This window comes from Mchenga conophoros, linkage group LG1 (assembly GCF_057382185.1).
Source record: "Mchenga conophoros isolate Kocher_MC1m ecotype Shallow Benthic linkage group LG1, M_conophoros_male_GT1.1, whole genome shotgun sequence".
NCBI classification, from domain to species: domain Eukaryota; kingdom Metazoa; phylum Chordata; class Actinopteri; order Cichliformes; family Cichlidae; genus Mchenga; species Mchenga conophoros.
Window position 1 is genome coordinate 11336622 of NC_140526.1, and position 22767 is coordinate 11359388.

The 22767-nt window shown below is 38.5% G+C and overlaps 1 protein-coding gene across 1 annotated transcript in view; it reads right to left on the reverse strand.

The window, feature by feature from the left end:
- Positions 1-199: 199 nt before the first annotated feature.
- hcn4 (hyperpolarization activated cyclic nucleotide-gated potassium channel 4) overlaps positions 200-22767 on the reverse strand; it is a 77731-nt gene continuing 55163 nt past the window's right edge. The window contains exons 7-8 of the mRNA XM_085257725.1: positions 14778-14942; positions 200-12563 (exon numbers count right to left, since the gene is read on the reverse strand). Coding sequence (XP_085113851.1) covers positions 10297-12563; positions 14778-14942 — 2432 coding nt within the window. The 3' untranslated portion in view covers positions 200-10296. The remainder of the gene's footprint in view (positions 12564-14777; positions 14943-22767) is intronic.

The following is a 22767-nucleotide window of genomic DNA, read 5'->3' on the forward strand; positions in this document are numbered from 1 at the left end:
TGTGTGTGTGTGTGTGTGTGTGTGTGTGTGTGTGTGTGTGTGTGTGTGTGTGTGTGTGAGTGAAAGGCTTTTGCTTATTGACACATCTCACAAGAGGGAGGGAAAAAATAGCTGCTAAGGGATTTTGCGAATTACAATTGGGAGCATGCTGCATGTAATATACAAAAAGAGATATACAGAGAGAAAAAAAACACTCAAAGCAGGTGTTCCTTATATTTTATTCTATACCGTTTTATTTCATCCAGTATATGTGCTTATCAACAGTTCACTCCTTTTACCGCCACACAATCTGCAAGCCACGGCTACTGTACGTGTGCTTGCTGTGTGGGTCAGCGCAATGTCCCGTAGCTACCTTTCACACCATACATTTACAGTTCCCAGTTCCCTTATTGCTTTTTTTCATAGTTCCCATGTTAAATGCAGAACAAAAAAGATATCCCTTGATCAATAGCAAAGCGATCAAAATACTGTCCTCCTCAAAAGGTTGTTAGTCCTCATAAGAAGTGTTGAATCAGTCACTGCCTTCGTGAAACAAAAAGGTTGAGCCTTCAGATAGAAAGACTTCGTCTGCAGCGTCGTGTAACGAAAATGTCCCACTCCTGCGCTGTACCAAAGTGTAGAGCTTATACAATGCAAAATTCCTTAAAAATCATGGACAGGTTATGAACTCTGTACAAACACACAATTTGGTGAACATTGCTTATCATAATCTGGCATGGAGTTGACATTACTTATTAAGTAGTCTAAAATAAATACAGAAATATAAATAGGTCCTATGGAAATAGTTGTATAACTAAGTAACTTGTCAACGTCATGATGCCAACATTAGATTAAATGGAGTTATAGTACTTCCACAAATGAAAGACAGCTTTAAGAGGCAGATTTTTCTTTTCTTTCTTTCTTTCTTAAATCTAAACCCTCGTCTCTCCAAATAGAATATAAATGTGCCCTTTTCTGTTTTGCCCACATTAATCCAGGGAGGAGCAGGCTCACTTTTGGCTTCAACACAGGATTTTCTGATGAGCTGCAACTAACAGAGAAACATATGCGACACATATTTTCCAAATCTAAGCTTCTAATTTGTATATTGTTGCATTACAGAAACAAGTCATATTTTGCAGATGAATCACTTTTAAAACTGCCTGAAAGAGTGTTTTTGTACCGACAGCTACAAAGAAGGTCTCCTGCCACGTCGCTGTACTGCGGCATTACCCTACAGAATCTTTCAGGTAATCTGTAGGTGTGTTAACCTATACGCACCCTGCTGTTCCTAAAATGGTTCATGTACAGGTTATACTGTCTAACAGCCTGCTTTGTGGTCAGAATAACCTTATAGTTCCTTTATTTCTTCTCACTAGAGAAGCAGCAAATGAGGTCAGTTTTATTAGATGCTACAATAAACAACTTTATATATATATATATATATATAAAGCATCATATATAGCCATCTTGTTATCATATCAAATGACTCCGTGCTACCCTGTCCTTTCAAACACCTGATTCTGGTGCTGGTGTGTGCAATATGATGAGCATTTATGGAAAGGTAGAAGGAATCTGCAGTCATGAATGAATAACGAGGGCCTTGGAAAAAAAAAAAAGTTCCTTTCTTTCCCTCGAGAAATTGCAGGTTCAATTCTGCTGCTGCTACATCTAATCCTCAATCACAGCAAATGATTTCATTAGTGTGCATTGCTTATTCACCAACCCATATTCATGGGCAGCACAAAGGGAGAAGGAGGCTGAGATTAACCAGTGGAATTGGAAATCCACCAAACAGAATCTGAGGTTGCTGCTGAACAGAAGCAAATATGAATTGTAAATGGTACAGAGATGCCGTGTGGAACTCCACCAAAGCTGGAGGTAAGAGAGGCGCAACTTACAAATCTGCTGGCCATTTCACAGCACATCTACTGTAAATAAGCAGGCCAAAAGTTATGAACATTTTTGTGTCAATAAAGTATTAAACATGTTTGTGCTATTTTATATTTATTATTGTGTTGACCTGCCCAAATAGTGTAGATGGAAATTAGCTAGTGGTTAAATCTGATGCAATTCCACTCTTCTCCTATGAGACTATTTTTGTGCATTATGCATTTGTACATTATGCTACAGAAAAACATTTTTCATGAAACCCTCCCTATAAAGACCAGGTATCCCTGACCTAGATTTGATTAAGTTATTCAGCATGAAAACAGACATGTCAGGCGCTTTTGTACTGTTTCCTCCATAGCTGGACTGGCCATCGGGCATACCGGGCATTTGCCCGGTGGGCCGCTGGCGATTTTTTGTTGTTATGGGCCGATGGATTTTTTTTTTTTTTTTTTTTTTTTTTAGGAAGGGTATATATAATGAAAGGTGTTGGATTGGCCAATTGGTCATGATCGACTCTGGGCTGGACCAATTACAGCCGAGGAGGCCGGATGGACCCTCCCCCTTGTTTAGCAATCACGTGATTTTTGCGCATTGCATGCCGGGAACTCGTGGCAAAACAATCCAAGTACCGCATCAAATGCAAGCATTTGCAGCACCGCAAAACGTTCATTCTCCGGTTCCAATGCCTTCTTGTTTTTTCTTTGACGCACAAAAAAGGAATGTACAAAACAAAAGGAGAACAATGCCGGTCCGTACAAAGACAGACTCGACGAAAAGACAAAGAAAAGATACGAGGAAAAAATCAAAGGAGTGAAAGGGTCAGACCCTTACGAGCACACAGAGTGGACAAAAGACGTTAGCGTGTTGCCCAACTTTCACCACGCTCAGATTTATAATTATACGGTTCTTGGAGTGAGTGCATACACTCATGAAGTTTAGTAACTTCAGGTCACTGCAACAAGCCCAGGTACAGTTTACCGACGGATGGGTGCAGGACCTTGAAATGCACCGAGTAGAACGAAAGACCATCATACGAACAAAGGTAAGTTTACCAGTCTCACAAATCGTCGTCATAAATACACATTCGTTAACCGTTTATTAATAGGACCTTTGAGCTCAACGGTAATTAATTAGTAGTGGAAATTATTTCTGGTTCATTACAGAAATGTAGCAGTGACAATAATATTGTATGCTGTAATCGCACTGGACAATTAGTGATACAAAACAACTGTTTTATCCTGTGAATAAAAGTATATGTTTTTGTCAATGTACCATGGTAATAACAGAAGCGAAGCGCAATATTGTGTCAGGACAATTCACTATTTATGCACAATAAACAAAGGAGCATAGCGCGACAATTTCTGTTCAGCGCCAGACTTGTTTGTAACCTATATCACCAATTATGTTAAGAAAAATGACGTATTAACTACTAAAAAACACTGACCTTTGTGGGAATGCTTGGAGCAGACTAACATGTGAGCTGGAGTGTTCTGAGATGTTATATTTGGTATATCCAGACCATCCGTGGCTCTTACTTCGGAAACATGGCTTAAAAAATTTCTCTTCAACGACATAATCCGATAAAAAAAAAACGATCTCTTTACCCGTCGGCTTCCCGTGGCTGTCATGCGACCGGCTATTGCAGTTAATAATACAACAGCTTCTTGCCATTTTTTGGGTTTCTTTTTATCGCTGTGTAACTGAGTTCAATTGAAAGCCTGCGTGCGCTAGTACCTCTTGCCACAAGTTCCCAGAACCCTTTGCGGTTTTACCCCTGAATGACGTCACATTTTCAATCTTTATCCTGGTGGGCCGGTCTCCAGTCAAAATGCCCGGGCCGATTTTTTGTCCCAGTCCAGCCTTGGTTTCCTCTATACAGATTTCTGAAAAACTAGCTCCAAGAGTTTGTACAGAAAGATGGCAGATGTTGTGACGCTTCATCTGCCCCTTCATTGCTGTTTTCTCTATTGCTCTCAAACAGCCATTTTCTTCCCATGTTTGGATGGGTGACACAGGGAGACATAATGAAAATAGGTCTCTGCATGAGCGAGTGAGTCACCGTTGTTTTTCTTTATTCGCCTCAAACGACACAAAGTTTCAAAGCCTTCTAATCTAATTCCCAGACGATTCCTCTAAGAAAAAAAAAAACACTGCCTCTATACTACACTATGCTACAGATGCAGCAAAAAGTCTAGCAGGATGGAAACAGAAAATCCCCTTGAAGAATAAACATCGCTGTCAGGTGAAAATCTTGTTACTCTAGTTTTGGCTATTTTCATACCTTTAGTCTGAATGAAGGATTAGATGAATGAAGCTAAACATATTTCGTGACCATAAGGATAATGAACCTCCTCGTCATTTACATTACATAATTCAAGCCAGAAGATGATTAATCAATAGCTAATTTTCTTTTACTTCACAGTAATCAGCAGTTTTCAAACCAACTTTAATAGACTCAGTTAAAAACAAACCCAGACTCTTCTTTAACCAGTTATCTGTGATAATGGAACAGACTGAGTTAGCCAATTTGTCAGTCCCTCCACAGTGTTTACCTCTCCATACAATCTAGGACCCATGTCCCACTCATGTCTGACAGCACCTCTGGCTATCAACTCTGCCTTGTAACTGAGGGGCACACTGTCTTGCATGTGCACTCACTCACACCGCTCAAAACTTTCTCTCATTTTCTCCTAATCAATGTTGAAAAACATCCACTAGCGCTCTACAATCACAAAGTGGGGGCAAGTAACCCATCAACATGAGTACCACATGGGGTGCCTGTCGGACTACTTGTCTTCCCTGTGGCTAAGTGTCCAACTATGTCATTCCTGCAGTGCATCAATGCCACCTCACATCTACACCTTTGTCTTGCAGGCAGGCTTCAAACTATCCTCCAACTCTATACCTTAATAAGGTCATATTGTGAGAAAAAATGGGGAACTTTTTCCTGATGTTGGAGGCACAGTAGCCTGTCTGACTTTATGATGGAAACAGGTACAGAACAATTGTGGTTTTAAATGCCTACACAATCAGATAATCAATATCCCCGATGTGAAACATTTCTGTGTCTTTATTATTGTGATTTTGTTCCAGAGCTCTGTTTCCTTCTCCTTGAGCCATGAAGCCAATATAAATGTTTTAGAGCCATTCAGATAGCTGTTTACTGCTAATGAAAAAAGGTGTTAGATGTGGGAGAGGTGAACAAAGCACTGCTATAACCATTAGTAACCCAGTCTGTCTGTCTAGAGCAAGAAGACTCTTATTTTTAAACATTAAAAAAATTCATTATATTGGTTTAAATACATTGCTGTAATGATTAACGCTACGTTCTCTGTGATGCCCCTCCCCAGTCTGTCTCTATCTAACACAATATCACTCGATTATATTCCACATTTACTAGCCCCAAAGTCCCTTTGGGCTGATGATGGAAAAATATTCATTAGTCATAGTGTTTCCCATAATTCTTAAGAGGTTATAGATAAGTGAAACACATACATACTCAGTGAATGCATACTTGCAAAATAATAAAATAATAATAACAATAACTTGTTCTAATATTGTGAGTCAAACACAAAAAGAAATGTGCTTAATTCCTAATTATAAAAGTGGTTAAAACTGCTGTGGCTGGGCAGGTTGGTCGTAAAATTTGCTCAACATTTTCAACAACATGAAATGTAATTTTTTTTAAATTGGAAATCCAAAATAGTTAATTTTTTTGGAAAATGAGAATACGATCTAATGGACATGAGCATGTCAGTAAATGTGCATTTGTGCAACTGCGTGTCATGCCATGTGTACTGCTATACATTATGAGTATAACTTTACATGACTGTAATGAGGGGAGGGCATGGTAGCTTTGTATGTGAGTGACTCCTGGATAGTATTTGAGGGTCAAGGGATTACAGACATGTCTTGTTAAATTAGACTGCAGTGGCTGACTGCTGTGACTTAGTTAAGGACTCAGCTGTCTCGGTGGAACCTGGGTCTGCCTTTGTGATGAGCTACAGACAAACATGTAGAAACATATCACTGATCCTCCCCTTTGAGAGTTTCATGATACCTTACTCTGCTGTGTATATCGTTTTTTAACCACTTGAAGGCTCCCTTTAGTGCCAACAGATTTTGAAAGCATACTTTTATTCAAACAGACTCTGATACGTGCTTTTTGACTGAACACTAGTAAAAAAAAAATCTAAATTATCTAAACGTTACTTATCATAGATGATCATGTGAAAAGTAACAATATCCCATTATACTTTTTAAAAAAGTTTTCAACAAGCAAAAAACTGTTGCTTTTTGAGACGCTGCTTAATAATAATTCTAGTAAATAAAATAAAATTGAGGCATTTAATTGCCATTTTCTCAGCCATTTCATTTAAATAAAATAAACAAAGAAAAATAAGAATACCAAAATCAAAATTTTGAAAAAAGTAAGTACATCACTTATGTACCCTTCAAATCCATGAAATGGGAATCAGGTGTTCAGGATACTCTGATAATTACAAACTCTTTAGGAAGTGACAGGTTGAAATTGTCTCACTTAAACCTGTGACATAAGATCCGGTCTTCATTTACTTTCCATGTGTGTAGTGTTGTTGTATCAATATCTGAAAAGCTCTCTAAGAGCTCTAAGAAATATTGTAAAAATATTTCCAAAACAATCTGAAATAAATAATTCCACTGTAAGCTAAATTACTTATAAGTAATAATATACTTTAAATGACTACTAATTTGTCTATTAATTGTTCCCCAGAGAATTCAGCCAATCAGCAGATCATTTGATGAGATCTCATCAAAGGATCTGCAGTTAGCTTTGTTATCTGCTGGTGTCTGCTCAACCGGAAGCCACTAAGTAAGATACGAAACCCAAGTTGCTCTCTGATACATCGATCATCTTGCTTGTAAAGTGCTTGTGTGTGAATGGGGGAATGAGACATGTTGTATAAAGCTCAGCTGGAGTAGAAACACTGAATACAAAAAAATTATTTATTTCCCATTTACCATAATTTGTCCTTTGTCAAACTCAGTCAAATCCTCATGCTTGCTGATTTTTTCCTGCTTCTGAACTTTGAGGACAACATTTTCATTTGCTCCCTAATATAGCCCACCCACTAATTCACTTCACCTGTCAGTATGTCACAATGTTATTGTCTGTATATGCAAAGACCAGGCCTTTTGGAACAATGTGCTCAGGAAAAGAGAAATCAAATATTATTCTTTTTGTAATAATATTAATACGCATGTTTGACACAGATCAGAATCAAGTTTTCAGGAGCAAAAAAACCTTATTGTCAGTGAATGAATCACCAAATTGTGTGTTTAGAGGGAATTTGCTGCCTGACTGCAGATTTTACAGTCATTCATCCCACTATGAATTCTGCATTATATTGAAGAGTGCCTAAAGACAATGAAAGGCTGTCTGAAGTTTCACACTAGTAGTATACACATTAGGAGATGCAACAAGGAATGGCTCAAATAAAGAAAAAGGGGTAGTTATGGAATGGCTTAGTCGTAGCTCAGATTTGAATCCTGTTGAAAGATTGGGAGTGAAATAGGAAGCACATAGAAGAAAAACATCAAACATCTTGAAATTAATAGAATTTTATGTTATTTATGCTTAAAATTACTTTAAAAAAGTGCAAAATGGCTTTAGAATTGTAGTTACTTTTTCCACAAGACTATTACATCAACTGACACATTTGTTGAATAAATAATTGCAAACGTACATAAGCATACTTTTGATCCTATTTGATGCACTAAGAGCCAGGTCCTGTTAATCAAATGTATTTGATTAATGCATCATATAAGTATGACCACCTTTACAACAGCACAAGTTTTAGCAGTTTCCTGGTCTTCATTCAGGTGTGTGTTAACACAATGCTACAGTCTTCACAGGAATGGATGTCCTATTAAATTCACCCCAAGGACAGGCCTTGGAATGTTCAGAGAAGCTGACAAAAAATACAAAAATAAAACAAGAGCTGCAGCTCAGACTCTACAGGCCTCAGTTAGCATGTCAAATGTCAAAGTTTATGACAGTACAATTGGAAGGGTTGCCAGGAGAAAGCCTCTTCTCTCTACAAAGAACATGGCAACACAAAACGTAAGACTTCTGGAACAATGTCCTTGAAGAACAAAAAACACCACAGTGGAGATGTTTACCTATAATGCACAGCACCACGTTTGGTGAAAACCAAACACAGCATATCAGCTCAAACATGTCATACCAACTGTCAAGCATAGTAGTGGAGGGGTGACTTGCATTTGTTTTGCTACCTACAGCAGACCTGGGCACCTTGCAGTTATTGAATTGACTATGAACTCCTCTGTGGACCAAAGTATTTTAGAGTCAAATGTGAAACCATCTGTCCAACAGCTAAAACTTGGCTAAAACTGGGTCATGTAACAGGACAATAATCTCAAACACAGCAGCGAATCTACAACAGAATGACCGAAAAACAAAAGAATCAAGGTGTTGCAATGGTGTGGTCAAAATCCATACTTCAACCTGGTTGAAATGCTGTGTCTTAAGATCTTAGGATGAATGCTCACAAACCTTAATGAACTGTAGCAACATTGCAAAGAGGAGTGGGCCAAATTTCCTCTATAACGAAGTGAGAGACCAATAAATTCATGTGGAAAATGATTACTTGAAGTTGCTGATAAAAGCTGCTGATTCCACAAGCTATTAAATCAATGAGTGTACTCGTTTTCACTTATATATGTGTGTGTGTGTGTGTGTGTGTGTGTGTGTGCGTGCGTGCGTGCGTCAAAATCTCTCTTATCTTTACTTGTTAAGTAATCTATGTATTGGAGATTATATTGCAATTGTACAATTTTTCTCAGGTTTACTTTGGCAATGTAGTTATGCATCAATATTTTAAGGAACACATGCAGAGGAGTAATCTGTTTTAGAGAACCTAACTGAGTAACACATCCAATAACCTCACAAACAATTTAGCAAGTACTTATTCTGTGTCTTGGTAAAGGACACTTTGGCAGTAGAAATGGCTGCTGCTGCTGCTGCTGCTGCTGGAAACATCTGTCAAAGATATTGAATCCATGACCTTTTCAGTGGTGGAACAGTCTCTTAACCCCCTGGAGCATTGTGCCTTCAGTTAATCTACAATAGCAAAAGTACTTACTTACATTCAACTTCATCTCCAACTCAGCAGTAGCTTTCAAAAATGTCTTTGTTGACAGCATATAACAACTAAAATAGAAGTAATTAAATATCAAGGTGTATTCTAGTTTCCAGCATTTTTCAAATACTTCAGATTGTGTACTGAATATACTGTTTTTCCTACATGAAAGTCTAGTTTGTGGGATATTAAACATCTGGCTATTTTTTACTTTAAATTGTTTGCGTGCTACACAGTGCATCATACACGCTAATGGAAGTCCTAGTTTTTGTGTAAAAAGGCTCTGATGATCATTCTAGGAAAAAGTTTTGCTTTGCATCTGACTGTTCCACTGATTCACACATATTAGCACTAACACTCACACATTAACAGTTGCTCACAGTCAGGGGAAAAAATATGCTTTCACATGCTTTCTACACACATTAGCAACATGAGCTTGGAAGACAAAGTGAGCTTGTTAGGACATGATTGAGGACTCTGCAGAAAGCCAGTCACTCACATACTGTTACGTCTCAATATTTAGACGGAGGGGAGCTCGCTGAACCCCTGTACCCCTGCTTCAAAAACAGTAGTAATTTGAGAAAGTGGTAGAAAGCAAGGATAATGGGTCAAGAAGTGGTGAAGTATTATCCCACAGGAAAAGTCTTTTTGGTTTCCTAAAATCTCTTCTCCATCCCTCAAGGTTTTGAAAAGATTATACAGAGAATAAATAAGTACAATCTAATAGATACATTTAAGGATCAACAATATGTGATCCTCAATGAGATAATACAAGAGTCAGTCTGTCTCAAAGCATGTTTTTTCGCTAAAAATGTAGATAATTTTTAAACACACACACGCAAAAAAAAGGAAGAAAGACAAAAACATTGATACATGCAGGTGTTAGTGCATAGGTTCCTGCAGAAAACGAGTATTATTGGGTAGTCCATTGAATCACCTAAACATCACAACATGAATTTGGCATAGTTATAGAAATAAATAAAATGACTGTCTTTTAAATGGAGATCATTTTCACACCCTCCTAGTCCCTTGATTAACTTATCATTTAAATATAACTCTATCTATATACACAGTATCAATGAATAATAAAAGGAAAAAGCATAAATCAAACAAAGTGTACTATAGAGCTCTGAGTTGCCCTATGAAGTGTCTTTTAAATCACAGTAAATGTAAAATCTTGGTAAAAATAAAGTGAAAAATAGTCTGAAGACAGAAAAGAATGCCACAAATGGAGATCATTTGTGTTTTAGTTCAAAGGAGCACAGGAGGGTGTGATCAATCCTCACAAATTTGAAGGGAGTTTAGAGCGGACAGACTGAGGTTCTAGATCAGATGAAAAGGCAGCAGAGTCCCTCCGTAAAGACAAGGCTGGTGAGGCCCCGGAGGAATAAGTCTGGTGAGGGTGCCCCGGAGACATCTGGATTGGAGGAGTCATGTGCCCTGGCACTGAGCTACAGGGTTTGGGTACAAGAGTAGGAGAGGAAAATGGAGAAGGGTAATACCCAGTTTCTATTGAAGAGCAAGGAGTTTGGTGGCTTAAGACCTGGGCCACCTCCTGGGGCAGGGATGAATGGGAGCTAGATAAAAGCTTTAGGTCCTCAGAAAAACGTCCCAGAGGGGAATCTCTTCCTGTACTTTGTGGCTGGCTTGGAAGCTGTGAAGGAAAACAAGTTTGAGGCATGAGCAAAGAACTGTGGGATCCTGTGACACTAGAAGGGTCACTGTAGTGGAAAGTCCTGCCTGCCACAGGGCTTTGAACAGTGGGACTGGGTGCGACTGGAGTAAGGCAGGGTGAGGCGTTTGCTGAACCATACTGGGCCAGAGAAGCCAATGCAGACCTTTCCAGTGACATCTGGTGAGGTAAGCAGCCAGACTGGAGGCCTGCCAGGCTAGAATGGCTGAGGGAAGATGGGGAGCCCTCAGCAGGCTGCTGACTGTGCTGTCCTCTACCAGAGGATGGGGAACCTTGTGGAGGGGACTGGAAAAGGTTTAATCCACTGGTAGTCCTGCCTCCTCCAGCAAACTGCTGCAGAGGAGCCACCTGAGGAGGCTTGGCAGGTGGTTGGTTTTGGGGAAGCTGACCAGATAGAGAATTATTAGATATAGGGCTCTGACAGCGAGAGGAACTAATAAGCCCAGAAGTAATTCCTCCAAGAGAACAAGCTGTAGATCCTGCTATATGGCTTCCAATTGTGCCACTTACTGCTCTGCCTATATGTCCTCCAGTCACTCCTCCAACTGTCCCACTTGAACCTCCACCTAAATGGCTAGTTGTTGATCCACCAGAAGTCCTCCCCATTGATCCGCCAGAATTTCCTTGTGTTGAATCACAAGAAAATCCTCCAAATGTTCCCCCTGAGGCTCCACCATAAACCAGTCCCACTGATCCATCAGAAGCCCGTCCCAGGGATCCTCCAGTGGTAGTCACTGCCAGTGATTCTCCAGAAGTTCCACTGACTGACCCCCCGGAAGCTATTACCAGTGATCCTCTGGAAGTCCCCCCAATTGATCTCTTTGCCGTATCAGTTATGGGCCCACATGTATTGGGTACCACCAATCCACCTGATAACCTGCTACAAACAGTTTCCACTGCTCCCTCAGATACTCCTACCTTGGTTTCCCCTGAGATCCCTCCTACTGATCCACCATTAGCTCCTCCCAACCCAGAGTGCCCACCAGAAGTCACTTCTAACAACCCAGTTGTATAGTCCTCTCCCGCCCAGGAAGTGTCCCCACCAGTGGCCCCTTCCACAAAACCTCCAACTGCTCCACCTAAAGTCCATCCCGTAGCACCACCACAAGCTCCAGCTAAACTTCCACTTAGTCCTGACCCTGTGCTTCCACCTATAGATCCTTGGTGAAAGAGGTTTGAGAGAGGTGGTGTACCAGAGCGGAAGGATTTTTGATTTTGTGGTTGAGGGTGCAGCTGGGCCGTACTAGATGAAGGTGAACCAGAAGATGAAAACTGACCAAACGGGAACACGGAGGTTGCTCCTCCACTGGACACAGGCCCAGACCTGCAAGGTCCGCGTTGTATTCCGCTACCTGAAGCATGCTGGCTTGAACTAGTTGCCCCTGAACCTGATGTAATTTGCTGGGCCCGGAAAGACGCCAGCAATGGCATGTCTATCCCAGTTTGCAGCTTAGAAGGTGTGCTAGAAGGAGAGTCCCCAGCAGAGCCAGGTGATGTGGATGAAGGAACAAATGTGTGAAACTTTTTAAGTCGGCTAGGAGGGTCCTTCAGGGAACCGAGGACAGAAACTGGAGGTCTGAAGAGCGTTGATGGGAGGTGGGGATGGTGTGTCAGGGCTATGGCTACAGAGGTGGTGGCAGCTGCTGCCTGGAGAGGTGCTTGGATGAGTGGGGCCCAGATGACAGGGGTAGGTGAGGGCGGTGTCTGTGGTGGAGCGTTCTGCATGAGGTGGGCACAGTGGGCCATGTCCCTGTCATGCTGCACAATCTGCTGGATGATCTCATTCTCCTGGTAGTTGAGTACACCAGAGCTGAGGTCGTGTTGCACCTTGTGCTGCAGGATGGAGTTTTTCTTGCCTTTAAGAGCGCATGTCCATGCACACACAAAGACAGACACACAGAAAACAAGAGTGAAAAGTAAGAGAAGAAAGAATATTCCAAAAACCCTTTCTAAAAGAAGAAGCTAGCATAATAACAGGTATGAACGAAAAGGATAAACATTAGATTAGCTTTTAGTGTGATTCCATAAGTAAAAAGGGGAAATCGTAAAACAACCATTGTGTCATAATATTTTGGTGAACAATATTTTGGTGACATGCTTGATACAAAATAAACACTGTAAAAAAGAAAAAAGAAAAAAAGACAATAAACCTGGAGGTATCCCTCTCAGATGGAGTGTGTAATTGATTCGTTTTTGTTTTTCAGTTTGTTAGCATTCTTGTCCATAGTTTTCAAGATATCATTTTCAAATTTTGTGTGACGGTAGATACCAATAGCAGCTCGAACTGAGTTAACTGTGATGAAAATCAGGTCAAAGTCAAGGTCACACCAAATGTGAAAATTAATAAAAACTTAAAAATTTTTTTTTAATGGATTCCCTTAAAACTTCACAATAACATACTAGGCCTTGGGGGACATGAGTGCCTAGGTTGGCTAAGCATTTGACCTTGACCTTCATTGTTAGAGCCGAGGTCAAAGTTGACCTTGAAACTTTTTCTCCAGAAACCATACCAGGTTATATATCATACAATCCTGATCAAAATTTTAAGACCACTTGAAAAATGGCAAAACATCATATTTTGCATGTTTCAGCCTGTTTCAGTTTAAGCACTGTTTTCAATAAATTGCATGTTTAAAAAAACGTTTTGTCTCACATTTCTTCTTGTTGCATGTTGAAGCTCTACTTGGAACCTTGTTAAGATCCAAACACGCAAAATATGATTTTTTTTGCCATTTTTCAAGTGGTCTTTTGATCGGAACTGTATGAAAGAGCATGAGGAGAACACATATTTTATTTTTTTTAAATATTATGTCCTAAGGCATCACAATGATGCCATAACAGGCTAACTATATAGCCTTTATTAAAGTCCTTGTCCTTCGGAGGGAGTTGTGCTCTCTGAGTGCTCTTGTTCTAAAATGCAACATCTATGCAACAAAAAAATTTATGTGGAAAAAATATTAATACTAAATCTGAAATTCCATTTTAGAATAACAATTATCCTGTGTTCATTTGTTCATTTAACTATTGCTTACTAAAGCTTTTTGTGCTCCGTCACGTTTTCACTCTGGTAATGTATGTACTTTGAAGTACCTGTGAGGTGTGCACAAGGTCAAAGAAATAAGGTGAGCGTCATTATGGCAGGCATATCAACTGCTAAACTACCCTCTTAACAAAATGTGCACAGTCTGGATGCTAGAGTCCATTAGTCATTGTTCAGTGGCTGCGCTAGCAGTGATGGGGTTAATTCACATGACTGCCATTTTCAATTTGGTGTTAACAAAAGGCTGTGAAATCTGATGATACTGCAAACGCTATAAGCCCCAGATCAATCTGTCCAATTTTCTGTTATGACTGGTGTCAGATTACTTGAGCTTTTTCTGTGACGTATTGGAACTATTTTAGCCAGCCTGACCTTGCACCTCTTGACCTTTTATCACCTGCACACTTCAAATCAGATTGTGCCAAGTCCATCAAGAGAGTAATTAATTTGCAGATTTCACCTGTTTCAGTTACTTTATTAGGAAACATGGTGTACATAGGCATCAAGCCCAGGAGAAGGGATGGACACAAGAGACCATTTCACAGAAACATTCCTATCAGCCCACCACATCTTTTTCAAAGCAGCCATTTTCTACAAAGAGACCCCCTAAAGCATTTTCGCTATCTACCATTCTAAACATAGCTGAGGATAAAACAGCATGCAGCGAAGGCTGAGTGATGATACAGGCATGCGTTTCATTGTGAATTTTTCATCTGCCTAGGCTGAGCCTGGGAACAGTGATGGATATGGAGAGAATATCAATTGTATGAGTAAGAGAAGTCACACAGGGATTTTAAAACCGGAGCTCTATCTGCATGTTTATATGCAGATGACTTTGAAAGTAATTTCAGTCACTGAGTATCACTGAGAACAGTTTTAAACCCCCTAAGTTTTGTCTAAGAGCTCCAGTTCTGGTTTGAAAGTGTTTGCTCTCTTGATGGAAAATGCTATCAAAACTCACTAAATGAAAATATGTAGTACTGGTTTGCACTTTGGCTTAAATGGATGAGACTGGATGTGATTTTCTCACCAATACGGTCCAGCCGGTCCAGAGCAACAGTCTCAAAGGCCCTTCTCATCATAGGATATTCCTCCAGTACCTCATTGAAGTTGTCAACAGACAATGAGTACAAGCGGCAGTACGTGTCAGCTCGGACGCTGGCTGTCCTTCTGCCCCGTGTTAGCAAACAAATCTCTGTAAGAAAACACAACAGATAAGACATGAGTGTTTTCTGGTGTTTAAAGCTGGAGGTCACCTGCAATATAGCCAGAATTTTTAAAAAATGTATACCCGTGGAAGTAGTACTTTTTACTAAAGGCTAAACTAGGAACGGTGCCAGATGTTTAATTATTATCAAATTACAAACACAATTTCAACTAAATAAAACCTTTCTGAAGAGATTCTGATCCAGCGTATTTCACAGCTCTCTCCACCACCATCATCAAAATGAGTCAATGTATGTTCAAGTTTAAATATATTTATAGATTTTATCTTTTTTTTTTACAAGCCATCCTCTCTACATAAAATACACGTATTTAAAAAAGTAAACAAAAAGGTATTCTTAGTTTTAAAAAAAAAATAAAAAACAGATATTTATTATTTTCTGAAGTATATAATTTCATGACTTTCATGTTTTTTACCTGATAATACAGCATGTAAACTGTAACATATAATTTAACAGAAAATATTTTCCTGTTTTAGCAAAAATCATTTTGTGCAGCAGTGCAATACTTATTTTTTTCACATGTCTGCCAGCCCTTATCTGCCAGAAGTACTCAGGAAAACGAATGCTTCATTTACTACTGTACAGTTCTAATTCACAGTCCCGTGTGTGGGTACAACTATGTCTCTGCTGCATGCAGATCTTGTTTATTTAAGTGGAATATTGCTGTGGAAGAGTTTGAATTTGCAAATAATCATATATGTGCATCTGGGCTGCACAAACGCATGTTAATATAGCGTGCTATATGTGTGTTTGATCATGACAGTAAGGCAATATATGAAGACAAGATACACTATGTGCATATAAATATGCTTATATAAAAATGATGTATACATAAGTAAAATATAGTATATTCTATAACTTTATATTACATTAACTTTGACTTGTGTACATATATATTAATAATAGTCATTTATACCATGGGATTAATAGTTTATTAATATCCTTTCTGTTTAACATTTATATCATCACATCAAGCTGTCATCTCCCTTCCTGTGGTCTGTATCGCACTGCCTGTTTCTTATAAACCCAGGATCCAGCTCATTCTGACACTTATCTTCTCAATAATGCCACACTATACACTTTCTTTATATGAGATCAAATTGTTTAAAAAATCCCACTAGAATAGTTTGACTCTCAAATGTAAAATCTACTTTTCATGTGCTTTTATTTTATCTATTAATGTGTTAGATTTTCTTTTTGCACATATCAAAAGCCTCTTTCATCAACATGGAGACATGACAGAGAAAAGAAAACAAACAAAAAAACATGTAAATTTCTCTGTTGTGCAAGTTTTCATATGTGGCTCCATTGAAAGTGAGCTGTGTGTGGGCGCATGATGTAAAATGGATGCTGTCAATGATCCAGGGCTTGTTAGAGGCTAGACACAATCAAAGCTAATCACATCAGTTTCTTTCATCCTGTTAAAATTAGTGCTCATATCAAAATATCAACAAAGCTATAATATGTATATTATATATATATATAATATCTAATATTTCTACCAATCACATGAAGACAGACCAAGATAAACCAAATTAGAAAATAAACAAATGTAATGTCGTTATTCATTTAAACTTATCTGCGCTAGGCTCTTTAGGCTACTGTCTGCTGCTGTCTTATAGTTGCATTAGTTTCATCTTCCTGCATCTGCTCACCTTCATGCATTGCTTATGGAGCAGTAAAGACACAGGTAAAGTCAGATAGTGTTAACCATGTTACATTATATATATATATATATATATATATATTTATTTATTTATTTATTTATTTGTTTATTTTAAAGTTACTTGAGGAAGGTTGGGGTGCAGTAGCATGGAGCAAGGGTAGCATGTTGGCTGTTTACCATGATTACACAAACATTATGCAGGAGTAGTAGTAATGGATAGTATATATTAATTTTAAATAACATGAATAACTGAAACTTAAACAGAATGTTAAACTACAGCTTGTTAGGGAGCTCATTCTCTGGACAATACTTTCTTTAAACCTATTTTCTTTAACATATTTTAATAATAATAATCGATTGGATTTATACAGTGCTTTTCAAGGCACCCAAAGCGCTTTACAATGCCACTATTCAACTTAAAAGAAATGCAGCTGTGAAGTGTAAAAGTGAGATCATTGGTCATGGTATTTGAATGCAATCTATAATGTGATATCTAGAATCCCCTATATCAGTATACTTTCCTAAATGTTGCCTGTTCAAACAAGGGCAGTAGAATTTTATCACAATTTTAAAAAGAAAAGATATTTTATGAAAGTATGACCTCGTGTAGCCTTGAAGAACAGGTCAGAAGATCAACATAATTTAGCTTAGAATGCCTATATATTATTCCCTTTATGCTTATATATTGTCAATACAAAAATGGCAGTAAGAAACAGGGTGTTAGATCACCATAGCATTAACACTTTGAACTTCAGTTCATTTTATTGACCATGACCTTGGTGTACATAAGAGCCTAATGTTCTTTGGGGGAGATTTTATTTTCCTTTACCCTGCCCAACCCTCTTATACTGCATACTGCAGATACAAAAACATTATTCTTATCACGATCTGCAAAAGGAACTCATTAACCTAAAATGAAAGTCTTCATGGTGTAGCAGTTGTCAGTGACAGATATTGGTAAGCACATATAGACTATATATAAGACATATAGCACTATAGAGAGAAAAATGTAGCCACTGTGACATTATCCATTTGTTAGCGAAATAAAGAAATAAAAAATATATGAGTGAACAGAGCAATTTTGGCTTTTATATGACAAAAACAAACAAAAAAAACAACGTAAGATGACAATGAGTTTCACAAACTACTGCGCAGAGACTGCCCTGGCTTCCATTAGGCTAAACAAGCCCTTGTATTCTTCTGGTCACTGAGTGTGAAGTGGCTATGATTGTGTGCAGTGGTTTGAAAATTGAGACAAGGGAACTGATGAAGAGAGAATGCATGATTTGGCAGCGAAGCAAGTAAGAAATACACTGTGTACTAGGGCTGCTCGATTATGGCAAAAATGATAATCACGATTATTTTCACTGAAATTGAGATCTCGATTATTTGACGATATTTATTTAACCCTTTAAGACCTACTATAGAACCAAGTCCGCCAGAGCTTATATTATATTTTTACATGTTGTAGAGCCATTTGTGGGAGCATTTCAATTTGCTATGCAACTGTTATAGCCCATATTTTAATAATATGTATGCATTAAGTCCATAGTAACTACATTAATTGCAAAAAAATGCAATAAACTACAAAAAAAAAAATTGAAAATCGTTTTTGTTTTTTTTTTTAACATATATTACTACTTGGAGAAATTTAAGAGGTTTATCCTTCAAAACTTTAAATACAAAAAAAGTTGCAAAAAATAGTTTACAACAACAGGAAATTTATTTTGAGTGTCTTCATAGTTTTATTTTGGAGATACACCAATTTTTATATACTGCAGGAAAAGCGAAAAAAAACAATCCTATGATGCAAATTTGCAAAGAAAACAGCAGGTGCATCAAAATAAACTATTTCCAGCAGTGCAATTCGAGTTCTAAGCATCCCAGCAACTATTCAGAAAAGTCAAACATGACCAGTATAGGTTTTTAAGGCCTACAAGTAAAAAAAACTACAATTTCCGCGAAATGACCTCACTTCCGGTTTCGACCAGCAAATGGCGGACATGTGACAGTTCGTCTGACGTCTGTTTCGCTGTGGGAAGTGTTACGAACAGCTGATCGGATCGGCAAAGCGTGTTTCTGGAATATTATGTTTTTGTTGCTGCAAGCTCTTTTTATGCAGTTTTTGCAAAGCTTTATGTGGAAGGAAACCGTGACCGAGGACAAGCTGATGGCATCAGATGTAAGTACAACTCCTCCGGTTTAATATGCAAAACAAATTATTGCGCTAGCTTACACGGTTCCGGTTCTACAGGGATTTAAAAATAGTTACACAAAACGGAGCGTGCTGCTCTGATCGGCTTTAAAGGGTTAACAATGACTTTAAAAAATAATATAAAATAGTGTGCAACACCACTGAAGTTTTTTTTACCTCTCTTTTCAACCAACAGCAGTCACTCTCCTCTCCAAATAACTTCTGCTTAGCTTTCCGAGCTTCCCTCGGGTCCTCTTAATCAGCGGTCTCCAACCTTTTTTGCGCCACGGACGGTTTATGCCCGACAATATTTTCACGGACCGGCCTTTAAGGTGTCGCGGATAAATGAGGGAGGGGCTAATAATCGGCTCAGTCATTTTTAATGATCGTTGAAAGCCCAGATCGTAATCGTGATTAAAATTCGATTAATTGAGCAGCCCTACTGTGTACTATATATGAAACGTAAAAATAACCTCATATGCAGTGTTTTACTGTTTGTGTGTGAGAGCCTGAATGGACAATACCTAAGTTAGCAAGAGAGGTGAGTGGATGTGAACGACTGAGTAAAACAACAGTCTATATACAAATTTGCAATGCTTGTTTGCAGATGTGTTGCGAGTGTGTGCTGGCAGGGTAGCCCTGGCTATAGCTGTGCTGGGGAAGGGGGGTCCATTTCTCACAGCACTGCTCCAGTAATCCCCTTTGGAGAGGAGTGTCACAGCTCTGTATTAAATCCTCTTGTTCTGTGGGTTTCTGCAGGAAGTCAGGTATTGAGGCACAGTTAGCTATCAGGCCTGTAACTGAGTTTGCCGAAAGAAAGGGAAGCCAAACACAGGTTCATCTGAACTCCAAGTGTTATAAAAATAACTCAATAAATATATACATGTAATAGCCACAAAATTAGTATGCTAAAAGCATATACGGTACCTTGATGGTCAGTATTAAATATTTATATGTTAGAAGCGTCTTGGGCCACTGAGGAGCTGTTTTTTGAGATATGACTTTATCAAAGTCATGGACTAATATATATCTAATTGTGATCTATTGTTAATGGTGGTAGCAACTTGATTGCAAAAGAACTCCACGAAGAGCAAAAGAATAGCCAACATAGCCTAACAGTTCGGCCATATGACTTCTCTGTGATGACAAGTCAGAAATTTCACATTAAATACAAACTTGAATAATTCTGCATTATAGTATTGCTGTATTTATGTTTTGTTCTCTATGCATATATTTTGTATTCATTTTATATAATTTGAATGCTTTGGGTCTCTATTGGAGCCTACTCTAAAATGTAAAACACAAACTATGCTACACTGATGAGCACTTCTGCACTCCATTTCAAATTGAGGCTGCTTTTGTTGATGGTTCATAAGTTACATTCAATTTATTTATGAATGTTCTATTCCCATTGCTTACTCACATCTCTGACTCATCGCAGTGCTCCCCAAATCCTGCATGAAAGCATAGAACAAGCTTAGATGGTGTCGCTCTGCCTGTGTTCTCTGAGGGGTGTGCGTTTTCTCCTCAAACTGACTTCTGCTTCTACAATTACCCTTTACTGTTTGGTCTTTACTAACACTGAGACAGTTCTTTATCGGTTCAATTTCTGGGCTTTGTTATTCATAATGAACAAAGCTATAATATTATCAACATACAAAACAGCTGACTGGTTGTGATCAATATATGACATGGTGATAGTATTCTTTTGTCATTCTTGTTTCCAGTACTGTATTTGGGCATGCCAGTGCTGAAGACACAACATTTTACCATTACCATGATACACTCCTTTTTCACACTTAACTGACAATGCATTCATTAAAAAAGAATGAGCCTAATTAAAATTGGATGTTTCTCTGCTAAAAGAGGATGAAGACATCACCCAGTGGAAGCCCATGTGTGTTCACCAAGGTCAGGATACATATAGCCTTCTGTTGGATGATGCAGCCCATGTGTCCCAGGCTCTTAGTACAGGAACGATGGCTCCCCTGAGCCCCTCCACCAGCTCTCAAAGAGGCAAAGAGGAGAGTAAATTGTGTGTGTGGGAAAAATAATAAGAAAGGAAGAATCTAGAAAAAAATGCACCTGGAAAGCATTTTTTTTTTTTTATATTTGCTAAAATCTTCTTTACGACAACGTTTGCAATTCTCATATGTTGGATTTTATGTGTGCGAATGAAAACTGGCTGAATGTTGTGCAGTAAAGCTTACCTAAATTGACCTTCCTTTAGTCTACTTGCCAAAATATTCTGGATACTGTAATATTATTTAAAAGCATGTATCAAAACCTGAATCATCACTGAATGGCACACATCAAATGAGAATACAGCAGAGCTGAATGCCAGTAGAAGAAATGACAAGTTCCAGCTGTCTTTTGACATTTTACAGGACAGCTGTTGTATAAAAATGTTGGCAAAACTAGAAAGGGAATATATTTTTTCTCTAAAGACAAGTCTTGTTTTTGGAATCATTAATGATGTTTTTAATATACCCGGCATGCTTGTCATAATGATTGCTACACAACTAGAGAAAAAAAACACCAACCTGGACAACATATGTCCCTGTGATTTCCAACAAATATCCAACCCCTTTTATCTTGACTCCTGCAGCTCCCTGTCTGTCTATGTGCATGTTTTTTTTTCTTTCTTGGGCGTAGCTGCTCCTTTCAGCTGCTGACACGCATGCTCATTGTTATTTTATAAACTTCTGTATTATATCAAACCAAACTTTCCTGCTGGTCTTTGCCAGAATGTTCTGTAACCCACAGGTGTACGGTCAGGTTGGTACATTAGACTGTGCCTTGTGTACCAGCCAGCCTTCTTTGCTCCCAGTCACCTATTTGCCAGGCTTCACCACCTCCAGCCACATTTCTCATTAAGTTCCACTCCATTCTGCTCACTGCTCACTTCATCACCAAAATGCCAAGCTGCCTGGTCACTTCCTGCTGCCAATGCAAGCTCCCTTCTCCTCCTGCTCACCTATTGGCTCATTAACTTCCTGCAGCTTCTCCTCCCACTCTGCATGCCTCTGATTTTAGAGCTCTCTGATCTTTAGAGCTCTTCAATCTTCCCTACTTTTGCTGGCTGCGTATTAAAATTCTTAAAATGTTGTCTAAGTTAGCCCTCTAATGCTGACACTTTTAAAAGTATTTAATTTTTTATTTATTAACTAAAGGAATTCTATGATTATGCTTTTTGTTCTCACAAATGCTTTCAAAACACTGGACCACAGTGTCCTTATCCTTTGTCTGAAGCATGGTGTTGGCAATAAAGGCATTCCTGTGGAGCGGTTCAGGTTTTACTCATGTGGCAGTTTGTGAGGTTTTTGTCAGCGTATCGTCCTTTTTTCTTTTTTTTTTATCTCAAATTTATTTGAAACCAGGCTTCTCATCATCTCCAGCTTAATTAAAAAAAATTGTTATAAGAAAAATATTCCATGGTCCATAACATGTATACACATTGTAGAGGTCCACTAATTATGTTCTCTGTGAGATTTTATAATTTTCCCATCCTTACAGGGATGCAGGAAGCTGGATAAAATGCAGTCAATTAGGGGGAAAAAACCTTTTAGATAAGACTGATACAAGTCAAGACAATAACATGTTCAGATGAGATTAAAAAAAATAGTCAATGCATGTAAGTGAATAGGTTTCATATTTAAACTAACAAAGGTTTATTTTAACATGAAATTTGTTCTGTGTTTATTTGTTAAGCTGCTTAACCTCAAATCACTTAAGCATAAAAATCATTTAAGGGATGAACCAGTGTAATACATGAGGTACAGGAAAGCTACTTAATGAATGTAGGTGAATACAAATGCTGCCCTTTGAATGTGTTTGTCTTAGTATGCATCTATCTGCATGATGTTTACATGTGTGTGGTTGTACCCATCTTTCTCTGTGGTTACAAGTGTGTGTGTGAGTACGTGTGTATGAG